General features: G+C 44.9%; 1 protein-coding gene across 5 annotated transcripts in view; it reads left to right on the forward strand.

Moving 5' to 3' along the window:
• The window catches only part of NRP2 (neuropilin 2), a 129,660-nt gene that overhangs the window by 17,554 nt on the left and 96,646 nt on the right, over positions 1-15,460 (forward strand). For 4 of the 5 annotated variants that reach the window (XM_045031688.1, XM_045031689.1, XM_045031691.1 and 1 more), the window contains exon 2: positions 2,823-3,000. In XM_045031688.1, coding sequence (XP_044887623.1) covers positions 2,823-3,000 — 178 coding nt within the window. Of the gene's footprint in view, positions 1-2,822; positions 3,001-6,426; positions 6,678-15,460 lie in introns of those variants that run through there. The other variant, XM_045031692.1, reaches the window with a different exon arrangement.

The raw sequence follows: 15,460 nt of genomic DNA on the forward strand, positions 1-15,460 counted from the left end.
AGAGATCTGTGCAAGAATGTGCGTTTGTAAATATTTTTGTATTGCGCAAGCTCTCTGTAGAACAAAACCAGATGTTTTTATGAGTCCTCAGCTCTTAACTGTTTTGTCGTGCTTTTTTTTGGGATTTTGTTTTATTTGGGGAAAGGGAAAGTCGCAGCGATGCCCTTTGAGGTGCGAGGAGAAAGCTATTTTTAAGGAGGAATATGGTTTAGAACATCAACAAGTAGAAGGGGATAAAAATAGTCCTGTTTTGTGGCAAAGGAAATGATTACTCCCTCGTGGGGAGGACAGAGCACCCCTCCTCCTTTGAGGAGGCTTCCTGTCGCTATTGTTCACCGCTGGGTCTGCATGCAGCACATGCTTTTTCTTTTTCCAGGGAATTTGCAGGGAGGAGGCAGCTGGTTAAGTTGAAGGGATGTCTTAAGAACCGTCCCACCTGGCTGCACAGTTCTCATTGCAGAAAGGCTGGCACAGGGCAAGTTGATTGCCGGGCTGTGGTTTTCCTGCAAAGAGCTGGCAGAGGAGCATACAAATGGGAAAATTACACCCTCTACAGCCTATAGGGCAGCTGCTGCTCCATGTTCAGACACCTTTAAGGCCAGATCCTCAGCTGCCGTAAATCAGAGTAGTTCCATTGGCATCAATGGGGTTAGACCGGTTTGCACCAGCTAAGGATCTTGGCCTTAAATCTTCCCAAAGGATAAGCCTAAATTTCCAGTTGCACTGACTAACAAGATGTTACAAAACCTGTATGAGTGCTGTCCTGCGGTGTATGCAGTACACAGAGCACCCAGAGGAATGTCATTTAGTTTGCTTAAAGAGGCGCGGGAGTAACTTTCAGAAGTGGGCTCATTTGTGATGGGCTAATTATCTCTGCCTTTGTGTAAGACCTGGTGTAATTGTTCATCTCTGCTAGAGATCAGGCTCCCTCCTGTGCTTTGTCAGTGAGTACAAGATTGTGCATCCCCCTTAAAGGAAAGGGCCTGGCTCTGTTTTGTGATCTAATGCAGATTAGCACATCAGAGCTGGAACAAGTGGAGGAGGCACGGCTTTAAAGCCTCACTGTCCGGCTTTAGTGCAGTGCTGCACGCCTGTCCTTTCTTTCCCCTGTGCGTTTGAGCTCTCGACAATCTGTTCATTTGTCTAAGATGGAAATGGCGCAGACAATAATCTTGCCAGGCTGGGGAATGGCTGAACTGCACCTGTAGCGAAGACGATCCGGTCCTGTTGGGTGGCTGCTGAGAGGTAATCTATAATTCACAAGGCCTTGCCGCTTCATGCAGATGATGATATTGAAGCATGACTGATGCCAGCGGTGCAAAATCTCGGAGGCATTTCCTTCCCCCCACCTCCCGCCCCCTTTGTATTATTCTTTCCTCCAGGTTTGCTGTGGCTCTTAAATTAAAACCTTCCCAAGGCTAAGTGCTCCTAGTGCTGCGGAATTTCAGCCTTTGCTCACAAACATCCCACATTGTCAGCGGCGGGTGGTACACTTCCCAAATATGGCTTCAGTGACAATTGAGGTCACTCAGTCAGTTAACAAGAGTGGGCTTGGGCTGGTTTATAGCTTGGGAATGAGTGGACACACACATGCACTTGCGTCCACTGTGTCTATTTCATTGTTCTAGTCCAGGCTGGGTGTGGCAGGGAGGAGGAAGCCTGTCTCTGAACCAGGAATCAGGCTACAAGAGTGACTTAACTATTGTCTGATTAGTGTCTGCGTCTGGGAAGGCGACACAAGCACTTTCCGTAGCCACTTGATGCTGTTGGCTTAGCGTCATCTGGTTGGCAGCCCCCATTGGATTGCTATGGAGCAGCACTATTGGCTGAATGGAGCCAGCGGCGGCACGCCGTGGTGGCAGTGACGGCCGCTCTGCTGGGATTGGGGGAATCAAGGAACGTAAAATATAGATGCCTATTGTAGAAAGATACTTTGTTAGGAATCTTAGTATGTTATCAATTGACTCTATGATGCAGATTTTCCTCCCAGCGAGTAATGAAATAATAAATCAGATTTGTGGTGTTCATAAGATTAAATGTTTTTTTGAAGATGAAATCGCCCTCTAGGGCCTGTTATAACCCAAAGCTGAAAGTGCTTCCTTTGCTCAACATGTAATTGTTACCAGGCCATTTCTGGGCCACAAAACCATCATTGTTGATTATCGGAGTCTGTAATTCCAACTGCTCCGCTGGCTTGAAGTGTTTCAAGAGGAGAGAGACAAAACTGAGAGGAGAGGTACTTAGAAGAGGGGTGTGGAAAGACTGTCTTGTGGTTTAAAGCACAGGACAGGGAGTCAGGCCATTGGGGACCTGTTCCTGGCTCTGTCACATACTTCCTGTATGAACTTGGACAAGTCACTTAACCCTCCGTGCCTCAGTTTCCTTACCTGTGACATTAGGATGATGCTACTTCCCTAAGTCGCAGGGGTATGTTATGCATTTTCATCCAGCAATGTTTGTACAGTGCGTTTGTGGTTTCTGTGGAAGAGTGCCAGAGAGAGCCTGTAAAGGAGCCAATAGAGGGAGAAAATAAAGGCAGTTCCAAATGATCTGATACCTCATGGCCTCTTTTTTCATAAATCTGTAATTGCAGCGGCAGGAGCGTTTATGGCTCTTTTCTCATCTGTCTAAAATGTGGTGTGTGTATGGGGGGTGGTGTATGTGCTTCACTGTAAGCACCCAGTGATTAGCTTTGTAGTTGCAGACCGCGCTGCCATAAAGGCCTGTTAAACATTCTTTATCAGACAACCAAAGGCATAAATGTGAATGTTTTGAAGTTCATAGCCAGTTTCAGCCACCTGTTCTCTTGGTTGTTTTTGCAGTTCAGTCGTGCGGGGGTCGTTTGAATTCAAAGGATGCTGGTTACATCACTTCACCTGAATACCCACAGGACTACCCCTCCCACCAGAACTGCGAGTGGGTCATTTATGCCCCGGAAGCAAATCAGAAGATTATCCTCAACTTCAACCCTCATTTTGAAATTGAGAAACATGACTGCAAGTAAGAGCCTTCCTCTTCTTCTTTACTAGATAATCTGCTCCTCCTCCTCTTCCTCTCTTAATCTAGAAACGTGAGGACCAAGCACTCCCAAAATCAGGAAACTGGGTGGTGGCCCCAGTCTCCAAAGCATACCTCGTTATGTCACCCTCCTTCAGAGTAAGCCAGAGTCTGGCTTACCTTGTAGCAGGCTGTTGTGTGACTCTGTCACACTCAAAAGGAAAGGGTCTGAATCTGAGCCTGGGTGTAGTGAGCCTTGGCACATAGAAGGTGTTGGGTTCTGTTCCCTGCATTGGTGCTGATTCTGCCACACTTGGTGAATTGTGATTTTGAAGGAGAGACCAGGAAGTGGGATATCCAGGAAAATCAATTAGCAGCTAGTAAATAATTAACAGCATCAATGGGCACCATTAAAGGTTGAATTAATGGTGTGGTCTCTGTGGATTTATAATCAATATGTACCCTCCGGAGTCCATGACTAACTATTGGGATGTCTGAAATGTGGAAAAGTTTAGGATCTCCTAAAATGGGGCTGATTCTGCAGTCTTTCTCCACCCAGTATTCCCTTTGATATGAAAGCATCCACATATGAGACTCTAGGATCAGGCCCACTGACACAAAACAATCAGCAAAATCTTAGGTGAATTTTTCTGAAGATGAAAAATTATGGCGCCAGATCCTCAGCAGGTGTAAATCAGCGTAGCTCCATTGGTTTCAATGGAAGCACACTGCTTTACACCACTTGAGGATATGGCCCATTCTATACACATGGGCCCTGATCCAACCAGGGCTGAAGTCGGTGAGTGTTGAGGGAGTTCAGTACTTTGCAGGATCAAGCCCATGTTCAGTAGAGGGGGGACCCTGAACATGAACATAAAGAAACACAGGTGATCTAAGCAAAATTGTGAGGGACATGATCCTGGTTTTATTGTTGTGCGTTTAGGCAAAGCTGCATAACTCACTGGCGGCTAAATGCAGTCACCCAAAACTCATGGTAATAAAATGTTACAGTTCCACTGGACTGTGACTCAGGAGACTTGGATTCTATTTCTGGCTCCGCAACTGGCCTTTTGGGTGACCTTGGGCAAGTCATTTCCCCTCTCTGGGTGCCAGTTTCCCCGTTTGTAAAATGGGTACTGATTTCCTTGTAAAGCACTTTGAGATGTACTGATGAAAACCCTAGAAGAGCTTGGTAATATTAGCTTTTAGTACATAGAGGGGAGTGTGATCTGGCAGTAGGAGTTAAAAGTCCTGGTTCTGACATTGACTCGTTCTGTTGCCTTGGGCAAGTTAAGGCCAATATCGCAAAAGTGCTTAACTCCCACAGGCAGCCCCAGCTTTCAGAAGAACTAAGCATGTTGGAAGCTGAATGCTTTTGCAAATCTGGCCCTTCGGCAGTCAGTGGGAGCTGAGCTCTTTTTGAAAAGCTGTCCCCAGCTGCGGGTGTCAGCACTTGAAAATCTGACCCTGAAACTGTTGCCCCACGTCTTGCCTGATTTCCCATCTATAAAATGGGGATAAGAATGCAGTTGTGGCAAGCACCACCAGCTGTCACTATTACAGCTAGTTTTCCAAGTTCTTTTTCTTACTGTGTGTGAGCAATTTTGTAGCCTTAGAAGAAAAGTTGGTGTTGGTACTTTTGGTTGCATAAAGCTCTAGGTGGAGGGAGTTCTGTGAGCAGCAAGAGAATTTTCTGTCCGCAGTGGTCTCTGGTTAGAGTCAATTCCTGAGGCAGAGTTACTCCCTAGGAACTAGGTCTCAGTGCTGGGCTGAGAGTACTGAAGTTGGGGATTGCCTGCATCTCTGTTCTAGGACTAGTGAATGTGTGTAAATAATGCAAGTTACTTTTTTGGAGTATGCCCACGCCACTGATTCCGCCTCCTCCTTCTCTGAGCTGCAAGGGGCTGGATGCCTGCTTCAGCTCCCCAGGGGTGCAAGGCTGGTGTGAGAATGGGATATTGGTGTTAGAAGGGGCACTAAATGCATGTTAATTCCTGGGCAAGGCTCAGTCAGTGAGCTTTCTGAGATCGCTGCAAAGCAGTTTCTCCCACAGTGCTGATTATTTTAATTATTTTCTCTTTTGCCAGTTTTTTTTTTTTTTGGAGGCACAGCTGTTCAGTCCCATATTTCTTTTTCTTTTTTTAAGCTGTGTCCAGCCACATTAGGAAGTAACTGGGCCTCCCCCACCCCATCATGAAAGGAATAATTTGGTGTAATTGAAGCCCTCGAAGGCCTTTCTCTGTCTCTGCTTCATCCCTGCTCCAAAGAAGCTCCTTAGTTTGGAAAGCACTTCAAAACAAAGAAAATTGGCTGTCTTCTGTTATTTTCTCCTCCTGTGTATTAGTCACAGCCAGGATCTTAGTGCTTGTAGGGTGGGCGCTTTCTAAAATCAAGCCTGGAAAAAACAGGACATTGTCTGCGCTGCCCTTCCGACGCAATAATGCAGCAGTAAAGCCGGGAGCAAAAGGGGAAAGGGAAAGAGAGACGCTCTGGTTCAGACCAGCCAAACTATTCGGAAATAATTGTAATAGCCCGTCTGCTCACCACTTCTTCCTCTCAGCACTGCGAGTGCAGCTGCCGTTTTCCTACTGCTGCTCCTCAGTCCCATGCAGTGGGATTGGGTGTCTGCTATCTGAACCGGGAAGCGGCATCCCATTTGAAAAGAGCATGCTGCTTTTGTGAAAGGTTGCCATTCTGTCACATTGCATTGCGAAAGCCATGCAGCCCTGCGCATGCCAAGTTTTATTTTGATCTCAGGAGAGACTTGAACCAGCTTCCCATAGATGAGAAATGAAGATTCTCTCTATGAGTGGCTGTTCTACCCAATCCTTCGTAATTGCCATTTCTCTGTTCAGTCTGTGCTGCTTGCTTGGAAAATCCAACTCAGAAGCTTCAGTGTTGCATGAATCACTGCAATCTATAGCCACCCTTTCCAGTCATGTGTCCTGTCTCCAGCTACGTTTCTCTTTGGGCTGCTAAAAGCCCCTTCCAGAGATTATCTCCTGAAATCTACCATCCACTGCTCTACTGAACTCATGGTGCTGAAGGATTAGACTGGGCAGAGCTGCCTTTGAATTCCAAGTCTTTTCTGTATAGACAGGGTGGAAGCAGATTCATTTCACATCATAGTGGAACAGTCTTGCTCCCACTACAAACAAAAGAACCTCTCATTTGAGTCATAACGGCTTAACCAGGAAAGTATTATCTAAAAATATACATACATAAAAAACAGCCCAGCATGGTTTTTTTTGTCGACTTTTTCTGAACATGAAATGCAGTTGAATTATGAATAACCCAATGGACATGCTGTCTCTGGCTGTGATGATTTCACACACACTATTGGCTTCAACAAGAGTTCTTGTAGCCCCCTCTGGTGGTACCATGCCAAACAAGACATGTAGCTCAAGAGAGTCTGGTCCTTGTGAGAGGTGGCTGTTCAGAGAGCAGGCAGAATGAAAACCAAAGATGAGCCTGAGCCACAGAGTTTGGACTGTCCACAGAATTTGGATCCAAAGGAGTGGCCTCATCGTGAACGAAAACTGTTTTTAGAAGAAGGGCACAGTGGAAAGTACTATGGGAAATTCATGCACGTTTACCCTGATATGAGGAGAACAGAACTTAAAGGGACAGTGCTCCCGGTCTTGTGCTGACCTGCCTATAATTTAACTCACCTTACACAGGTCTCATATTTTGTTTTAAAGCTGCTCTGCTGATCTTGGAAAATATCAGTTTCCCCAAAGGAGGGTAGCAGCATTGACGGATAGCCAAATTCTCTGCTGCTGATTAATTATTTGTATTACAGTAGCACCTACTGTTCCCAACCAAGATCGGGACACCACTGTGCTAGACTGTACCAACACAGAAGGGGAGACAGTCCCACCCCCAAAGAGTGGATGCTCTAAATAGACAAGACACACAAAGGGTGAGAGGGGAAAGAGAGGTGAAGTGTCTTGCCCAGGGTCATATAGTTCATCAGTCCAGGAGCCAAGAGTAGAACCCAGGGCTCATGACTCCTAGATCAACCAAAACACATCTCCTTTGCTACTAAACACCAATGATAACAGCCATGCTGCTGTGTGTTCCATTGAAGCCGTGGGTGTTTGTTATGGGATGGGATCCCATGAGACACATCAAGCTAGAGTCTAGTTAGCCTCTAAGGTCTTGTTGTGGTTGCATGAGCCTCTCTCAGTATTTCTAGCAACCTGGGCACTAAAACAAGCAAACAAAAATATTCTGCTTTCTCAGCTGAGTCCTGTAGATTTTAATATCCTGTGTGCTCACGAGAAAAGAGCAGGGCAGAGTCAATGCAAAGTGAGTGTGAGTGCCCACAAACCAAACCACAGCTCGCAACTATGATTTTAGGCCCAGCACCCTTGACCATATCCCTTCACACAAGAACATAACACTGCAAGAAATCTTCCTTCCATCAGCAGAGATTAAAGAGCAGACAAGACAGCAATTATAGGCGACTAATTAGTAAATGTTTTGAAAAATATGCAGAATTAGCTCAATAGTAAACCTTTTAGAAACAATGCCATTTCTTTCTGAATTGGGAAAATCCCTAGAAAATAGAAATATATGAATAATGTTAGAAGAGATGTGTATTGAGGGGACGTAGTAAGCGACCATAATGTATCTTCTGTGAATGAAACAATGGGAAGGGAAATCATAGAGGAAACATTCATGAAGGCATTTGGTTACTTGTAGGTTTATGGGCTGGACAGGCAGAAACCGTGTTTTGAGCTGGAGCTGTTCAGACATCAGCGCTGTCTGCAATGGAATCTGTGGTTAAACTGGAGCATACTTTAACCTAACTCTGCCACCATCCCAGTCCTCATTCATAATCCCTGGGTAGGTGGGCATTAGTCTTCAGTCAACACCCACTGAATTGAATGGAACAGCTCACTGGACTCTTTGAGTTATTGTGGCCCATTGACTGTCAACAGAAACATACAGCCAACTCTGAATCAGTTTGTGCTTGTGTTCTTGGTTGTAAATCCTTAAAGGATAGTTTGAATTCTTCAGACACTGAGGAGGCAGAAGAAGTGCTGTTATGTTTATCTCACCACACTGTTTCACCCAGCCTGCTGGGCGCAGGAAGGTCAGGATTGGGTTCTGTACAGTGTATCCCTGTTGGAACTGTTAGAAATTAAGGGCCAGATTGTGGCTTTAGACACTGCCCCTGTGGGCCTCAGAGACATACTTCTGAGTCACTGTTCTTCCCCTGTTTCATCCTGGCACCTGGGGGTAGTGATTTACTGCTAGCCTATCTCCTCAGTAAATTACTACTCACCCTGCACTGGCTCAGCTTGTCTGGGTAGAGAGGAAGGAGACAGAGCCAAGGCACTGGTCACCTACTGCAGGGAGGGAGTAGGCAAATGAATAGCCCTGCTTACTTCTGTGCACCTGGACCCAAGATCCAGACAGCCCAATGGAGGGATAAGGGGGATTCCTGCTGCCTGACACAGGCATGTGCTTCAAGTCACTCTCTAGCCTGACGGTATTTCATCTGTATTTCCTCTTGTATCCTGTATTGACCACACTTAATGAAAATCCAATGTAAGAGTAATGAAGCAATCTCATTAAAATAAATGGACAATAACCACAAGGAGTGAAATACTAGTGACTGTGGGTCAGCGTGCTTGGGTTCTGTTGGTGGCAGTGCTCCAGACTTGCTGTGTAGCCTTGAGAATATCACTTGTCTCTTCGTTTTGTGTCAGTTTCTCCTTCTACAAAATGGGGATAATAATGCTTACACATCTCAGAGGATTGTTATGAGGATTAGTGAATTATTATTTGTGGAGAACTTTGAGGCTGTATGAAAGGTGCCATATGTATAAAAATGTATTCCTTAAAGGCCTGATACAAAGCCGACTGCTATCAGGATAAGCCTTTCCACTGACTTTTAGGGGCATTGGATCTGTCCTTTAATGAGATTCCAACTACCATTGCTGCATGTAGTTTCTTAATTTATGTTATTCAGACATTTATTTATGTATGGGAAAAAGGAGGGGCCTGCAGTTAACATCCAGGACTGCGAGTTAGGAGATCTGGATTCTATTCCTGCCTGCTGCCTCCATCTTTGGCTTACTGTGTGACCTGGGGCAAATCACGTAGGGTGCTTCAGTTTCCCCATCTGTAAAATAGGAGACACTATTTAACTTGTAGCCTGCTCCAAGCATAAGGAGAGGTGGAGTTCCTGCAACGAGGGAATTCTGTACAAAGGATACCATGTCATAATAACACACAGCATCAGGTCAGAATGCTAAGCACCAGGCACATTGCTCATCTAAGAACAGAGGCCAAGAAATCCTCTTTTGACCAGACATAAATTTCACCATCAAGTGTGAAATCTGCAATAAACAAAGGCAGCAGAATGCAAAAGAGTCACTGGAACCACAGGAGAGTTTTGATTCTCCAAGGTTGGCACTGATCTATTTGAATTAAATGAGAGAGATTATCTCTTATTAGGAAACTAGCATTCAAAATTTATTTGAAATGCAGCTGTTGCACAACACATCGAGTAGCAATGTAATAACACACTGACTGTATATCAGTTTGTATGCTGTGCAATTCCAGATGGGCTAATAACAGGTATGGGCTACACTTCATGACTAGCTCATTTTAGCCACACTGACATATCAGTTCGAGCACATTGTGTCAGACCCTCACTATGCTGGTTAGTAGAAAAATCATTACAAATAGCAAAGAACTTGATTTTTTTTTCTTTAAAGAGAGAAGCCCTGGGAGATGCATGGGATCCACCCAGAGCATTGTTAGACTACTGCAACTCGGGGCTTTTATTTTTTAATAGTAAAAACAACTCAGAGATGAAGGTTGACAGTATCTAATAAGCTTCTTGAGCCAAAGCCAATTAATCTTGGGGAAACTATCAGAACAAGATCCTGTACCAAGGATGTCAGAGAGTGACCCCTCTTGCAAGTGGGACGGGATTACATGCCACAGTTGCCACTGAGGGTCAGTCCTACAGGAGGAACAGAAGATCCCAAAATAAAAGCAAGGAAGAGAGTGACTCTTTCTTGAGGACATTCAGAATTCCCCTTTGCTGACACGAGCACAGGCACTGATAGTGAGAAACACCACCCGCAACAAACACAGATTGCAGTTCACAGATCCTCCTTAGTGCTCACACAGGACATTGAAGGAGGAACTTCCATGAGAACAAGAAGTGGCCAATGCACCAGTAATTCAGTGGGATTCAGAGCAAGTAGTTATTGACAGACATCCAATGAGAGCTAAAATGTTAGGGGGATCAGGGCAACTGCCCTGACTTTTTCCTAGGACCGTTGTTTGATTTGTGAATGCTAATATAATGTTTTATTTCCATTTTTGTTAAAGTAAAAGGGGAAGATATAACACTAGCCCCAGGAGTTGGGATACTGGCCCTGACATTTGACAAAGGTGTTAATCTTTGGTAGTCTTGACCTGTGGCAGGTGGCTATCAGCAGGAAATAAATACTGGTCCCTTATTAGGACGCCTGTGTGTCACATGATTATTACAGGGGTAAGAACCCACCAGTATCCTGTGTTTGCTGTGGTTTGCTTAAAGTTATTTTGCTCCATTTGATTTCTTAAGATTTCCTTTATGATCATTGTTTTGTCTGGTTTTCCTGCCATACGCCTTCCGGTTTCAGGCAGTTGGTCAAGGAGTGAGACATCTTTCTGCCTCTTTAATTATGGCAGCTTGGGATACCCCGACCCTCCCAAGCCCCCTCCTTCTTCTCCCTTTTCATCTGGACTCTGGAGATGTGAGGGCTATAGTAATAGAGTGTCAGAGGAAGTAATTGATTCCTCATACACACAGAGAATTCTCTTGCCTTTAGTGTCAATGGAGCTGAACCAAAGCCTTGGAGGGTGAGAAAGGCGTGTAACGCTCCCTGGCTGAGTTGTCAGGGCAAAACAGACACGCTGCGGGAGACTGAGTGAGAGAGTGAACCAAAGGATTGTTTTAATAGTAAAGGAAATAAATATCTCTGAACAAAGAAGTGTCAGGGCATTGTTTGTGGGGGGAGCAGGGAGATTTCAGTTGCCTGGATTGGTAGATTATAGTCACCCTACTTCCAAATCGTCCCTCAATAAGAGGAAATATATCGATCCACTTCACATTCCCACCCACTGTTCCTTCGGCTTTTCCCCCAGTTTGTTCCTCTCGGGCCTTGCTTCCATTAGACTGTTTTATCACTCATGCCGACGCTGTACTCACGTGGTATGTGACCCGGCCGTAAAAATGCTTATCTCTAGTCTGCACTAGTTCTTGGCCTGGTGTTAGTGTCTGTGGAGCATTAACTATTGGGAATAATGGGCAAGAACATTTCTAGTGCAGGCACAACCTTTGAGGAAGCTGCAGTTTCGGCTACTCAGCTAAGGGTGGATTTCAACAGGCACAGGAGATGTACTTTCTATGGTAGGACTATTGAGAAGGGACATGCTTTCTCCCCACTGCAGGTCCTATCCTCATCCAGCCTCTTCTCCAGTGGTACAGATCCCTGGTGTTCTTGCCTGCTTTCTGGTGAATGGCCTGTATTTCTAGCTGGTGTGCAAAATTAACATTTGAAAATTGTACTCTAGCCAGGCCAAACTGCAGGATATTTACCAGACAAGTCAGGATGCTTTTAGCATCTGAGTCACCCTGGCTTGATCCGTCCCTGCATTGCACTGTACCTAATTGGCTGGGATGTTCAGGTTTATATGCAAATTATCAAATACATGATGGTGCTTTAGGGCAGGGGTCCCCAACCCCCGGTCCGCGGCCTGGTACCGGTCCGCGGCCTCTTAGAAACCGGGCCACGAACCGACCCAGTGGAGCTTCCGCAGGCATGCCTGCGGGAGGTCCAGCTGAGCCGCGGGACGAGCGCTCCCTCCGCAGTCGTGCCTGCGGGAGGTCCGCTGCTCCCGGGGCTCAGCTGGAGCCGGTGGACCTCCCGCAGGCGTGCCTGCGGAAGCTCCAGCTGAGCCCCGGGAGCAGCGGACCTCCCGCAGGCACGACTGCGGAGGGAGCGCTCGTCCCGCGGCTCAGCTGGACCTCCCGCAGGCATGCCTGCGGAGGGTCCGGCAAACGAAACCAGTCCCTGGACCTAAAAAGGTTGGGGACCCCTGCTTTAGGGTATGGTGGAATACAGTAAGTGGCTTTCCTAATGTATAGACATTGTCAATTGCACAACCAGTCCATTCCCTAAGAAGGAGGGAGAAAGAGTAGATCTTCAGTCCAACCTTACTGTAACAGAGTTGCCTTTAAACTGAGCAATGTCTTCATAATTCATCTGACAGAAAAGGAGCCAGAATGTAAACTAGAGGAGAGTGAAAAACTGCTGAGCAAAAGAAGTCAGCTTAGCAGACCAGCCATTGGAAGACCTTCCCATACCATCATTAAGGACAGGACTATTACAGGGAATGTGGAAAACAAACTGATAGGAGGATTAGGGTGGGCTGATCATTTTGGGGTTCCTATAGATATACTTAGATATTGGCACAGAAAGTACGCTTATTAAGTTTGCAGATGATACCAAACTGGGAGGGATTGCAACTGCTTTGGAGGACAGGATCATAATTCAAAATGATCTGGACAAATTGGAGAAATGGTCTGAGGTAAACAGGATGAAGTTTAATAAAGACAAATGCAAAGTGCTCCACTTAGGAAGGAAAAATCAGTTTCACACATACAGAATGGGAAAAGACTGTCTAGGAAGGAGTATGGCAGAAAGGGATCTAGGGGTTATAGTGGACCACAAGCTAAATATGAGTCAACAGTGTGATGCTGTTGCAAAAAAAGCCAACGTGATTCTGGGATGCATTAACAGGTGTGTTGTGAGCAAGACACGAGAAGTCATTCTTCCGCTCTACCCTGCGCTGGTCAGGCCTCAGCTGGAGTATTGTGTCCAGTTCTGGGCACCGCATTTCAAGCAAGATGTGGAGAAATTGGAGAGGGTCCAGAGAAGAGCAACGAGAATGATGAAAGGTCTTGAGAACATGACCTATGTAGGAAGGCTGAAAGAATTGGGTTTGTTTAGTTTGGAAAAGAGAAGACTGAGAGGGGACATGATAGCAGTTTTCAGATATCTAAAAGGGTGTCATAAGGAGGAGGGAGAAAACTTGTTCACCTTAGCCTCTAAGGATAGAACAAGAAGCAATGGGCTTAAACTGCAGCAAGGGAGGTTTAATTTGGACATTAGGAAAAACTTCCTAACTGTCAGGGTGGTTAAACACTGGAATAAACTGCCTAGGGAGGTTGTGGAATCTCCATCTCTGGAGATATTTAAGAGTAGGTTAGATAAATGTCTATCAGGGATGGTCTAGACAGTATTTGGTCCTGCCATGAGGGCAGGGGACTGGACTCAATGACCTCTCGAGGTCCCATCCAGTCCTAGAATCTATTAATCTATGAATCTATGAATAGTTTTAGGTTAATGTGGCTGGTGCTATATTTATTCCAAGAGTGGAACAAACAAAAGGCTGTGCAGTAAGCAACAAAGTGTGAATAGGTTCAAGGTAGTACTGGGCCTGAGCTACAAACTTCCCACCTGACTCTGACTGTGAACTATTCCATCGTTCCTAGGTGAGGAATCAGGCCCAGCTCTGTGGATGTGATATGACACCAACTTGGTCTGTCACTGAGCTTCTGCCATGTACTTTTCTTCAGTGAACCTTCTGCTACTTATTATTATCTCTTATTTATTATATTTCTTCTGCTAGTGAGCAAGCGCCAGTGAGTGGTGACAGTAAAATGAAATAGAAAACAAAGTCCAATTTTCTCCACAAATGGATTGTAGCAGAAGCAGGGAGGTGCAAATGGAGTTTCTCAAGTGTCTGTGTGACAGGATGGGCTGTGAGTTGTTTCAATTCTATTACAATATTAACAAAGTAGAACAGTGTGGAAGCTGGGGGTGATCCTTGAAGTATTTAATCCATTTTATTCCTGTTTTCATTCGGATTTTCTTTTTTGGGGGAATACTAAAGACTTCTTGCAACAAAAGAGCCCTGAAGCTAAAGATAGAAAGGTGAGGAATGTATAGAGATGGCTTTAGAGACAGAAATAAAATTAAACAGCCACGTGTAACTCCCGAATAACAGCCTGCAGAAACCCCTAACGTGCACATTAGCACATCTTATTTTCTTCTGTAATGAACAGTTTTCCAAATATGTCCCAGATGCAAGCTCTTCTCTCCTCCAATGCTCCTCTCGGCTGAGATCTGCCACAGGAATGCAGCCTGAAGAAGGGATGGTAACAAATGTGGGGGAAGTATTCAGAGTTCATTTTGGCGAGGGGCAGTGAATGGGAGGCCGGAACTAAATTCTCATCTGAGTCTAAACTTGCCAAAGAAGCAGTTTTAAAAATCTTTGATTCTCCTTTCTGCAAGGTATATTTGGCTGGATTTCACGTAATGTACAGTAATTGCTGGAAGAATCTCTACATCGGCACTGCTATCATGGCAGTGGGAAAAAACCAAAGATTATAAATAGATGTTATTTGTGGTTTCCATTTATTTATTTATTTTTGTCTTTGAGGCATTTTGGAAGCAGTCTTCCAATCTGTTTTGGGTTATTCTCTCTCTTTCTACTGCCTGAACTGGATGGCTAGTTTTTCTCTCTTCTCAGAAGTTCTGGTCATTTAGGTTAGGAAGAGTTGAGAGAAATAACCCAAAACAGAGTGGAAGAATTGTTTGTTCATAAAACCCCATAATACCATGTACACGCCACACAACTCTAGGCCTGATTCTCCTCTCACTTACACCCGTTTTAAGCCACTGTAACTTCATTGACTCCAGTGAAGTCACTTCTGATTTCCACATTAGATGAGGATCAGGCCCTTTGGGCTTTTCTACTCCACCACCCTGCAATGGGAGCAGAGTGGGCATAAAACACAACCATTCTGAATTAGTAGCAGTCTATGCGCATTTTGCACCACATGAATGAGTATACAAGCTTCAGACTAGAATCACACCCTGTATGTCTACACACCACTTTATAGATACAAATACCGATATACATCAGGCTTGGTTCTACTCTCAGACCCATGTAGATTAGGAGTGACTCCACATAAATTGATGAATTACACCCATGTAAAACCAATGTAAGTCAAATCTATCTGCCATATTTATAATTAATCACTATAGATAAAATCCTACCGGCAGCAAATATAAGTTCTTTGCTATGATGTCATCAGAAAGATTACTTTCATGCCTCTGACATCATGATCCTAAAATATGCCATTTAAAAATCTCCTGCACCTTTTGCAACAGTTTGACTCGTGTTATTTGTATGCTGCTATTGTTTAAGATTCTGTAAAAGTCACTGGGGACTTTTCTCACGCTTCCAAAATGCTCTGTTTGATTTGAAGGCGGTTTATGGAAAAGCACAATGTTGGGTGGTGACATCAGAGCAACTGACAGAGCCAACCAGCATGCAGTTGACATTAATTCTGCCTGCTGCAAAACATCAGTGTTAG

Source organism: Mauremys mutica, chromosome 10, assembly GCF_020497125.1.
Source record: "Mauremys mutica isolate MM-2020 ecotype Southern chromosome 10, ASM2049712v1, whole genome shotgun sequence".
NCBI lineage: Eukaryota > Metazoa > Chordata > Testudines > Geoemydidae > Mauremys > Mauremys mutica.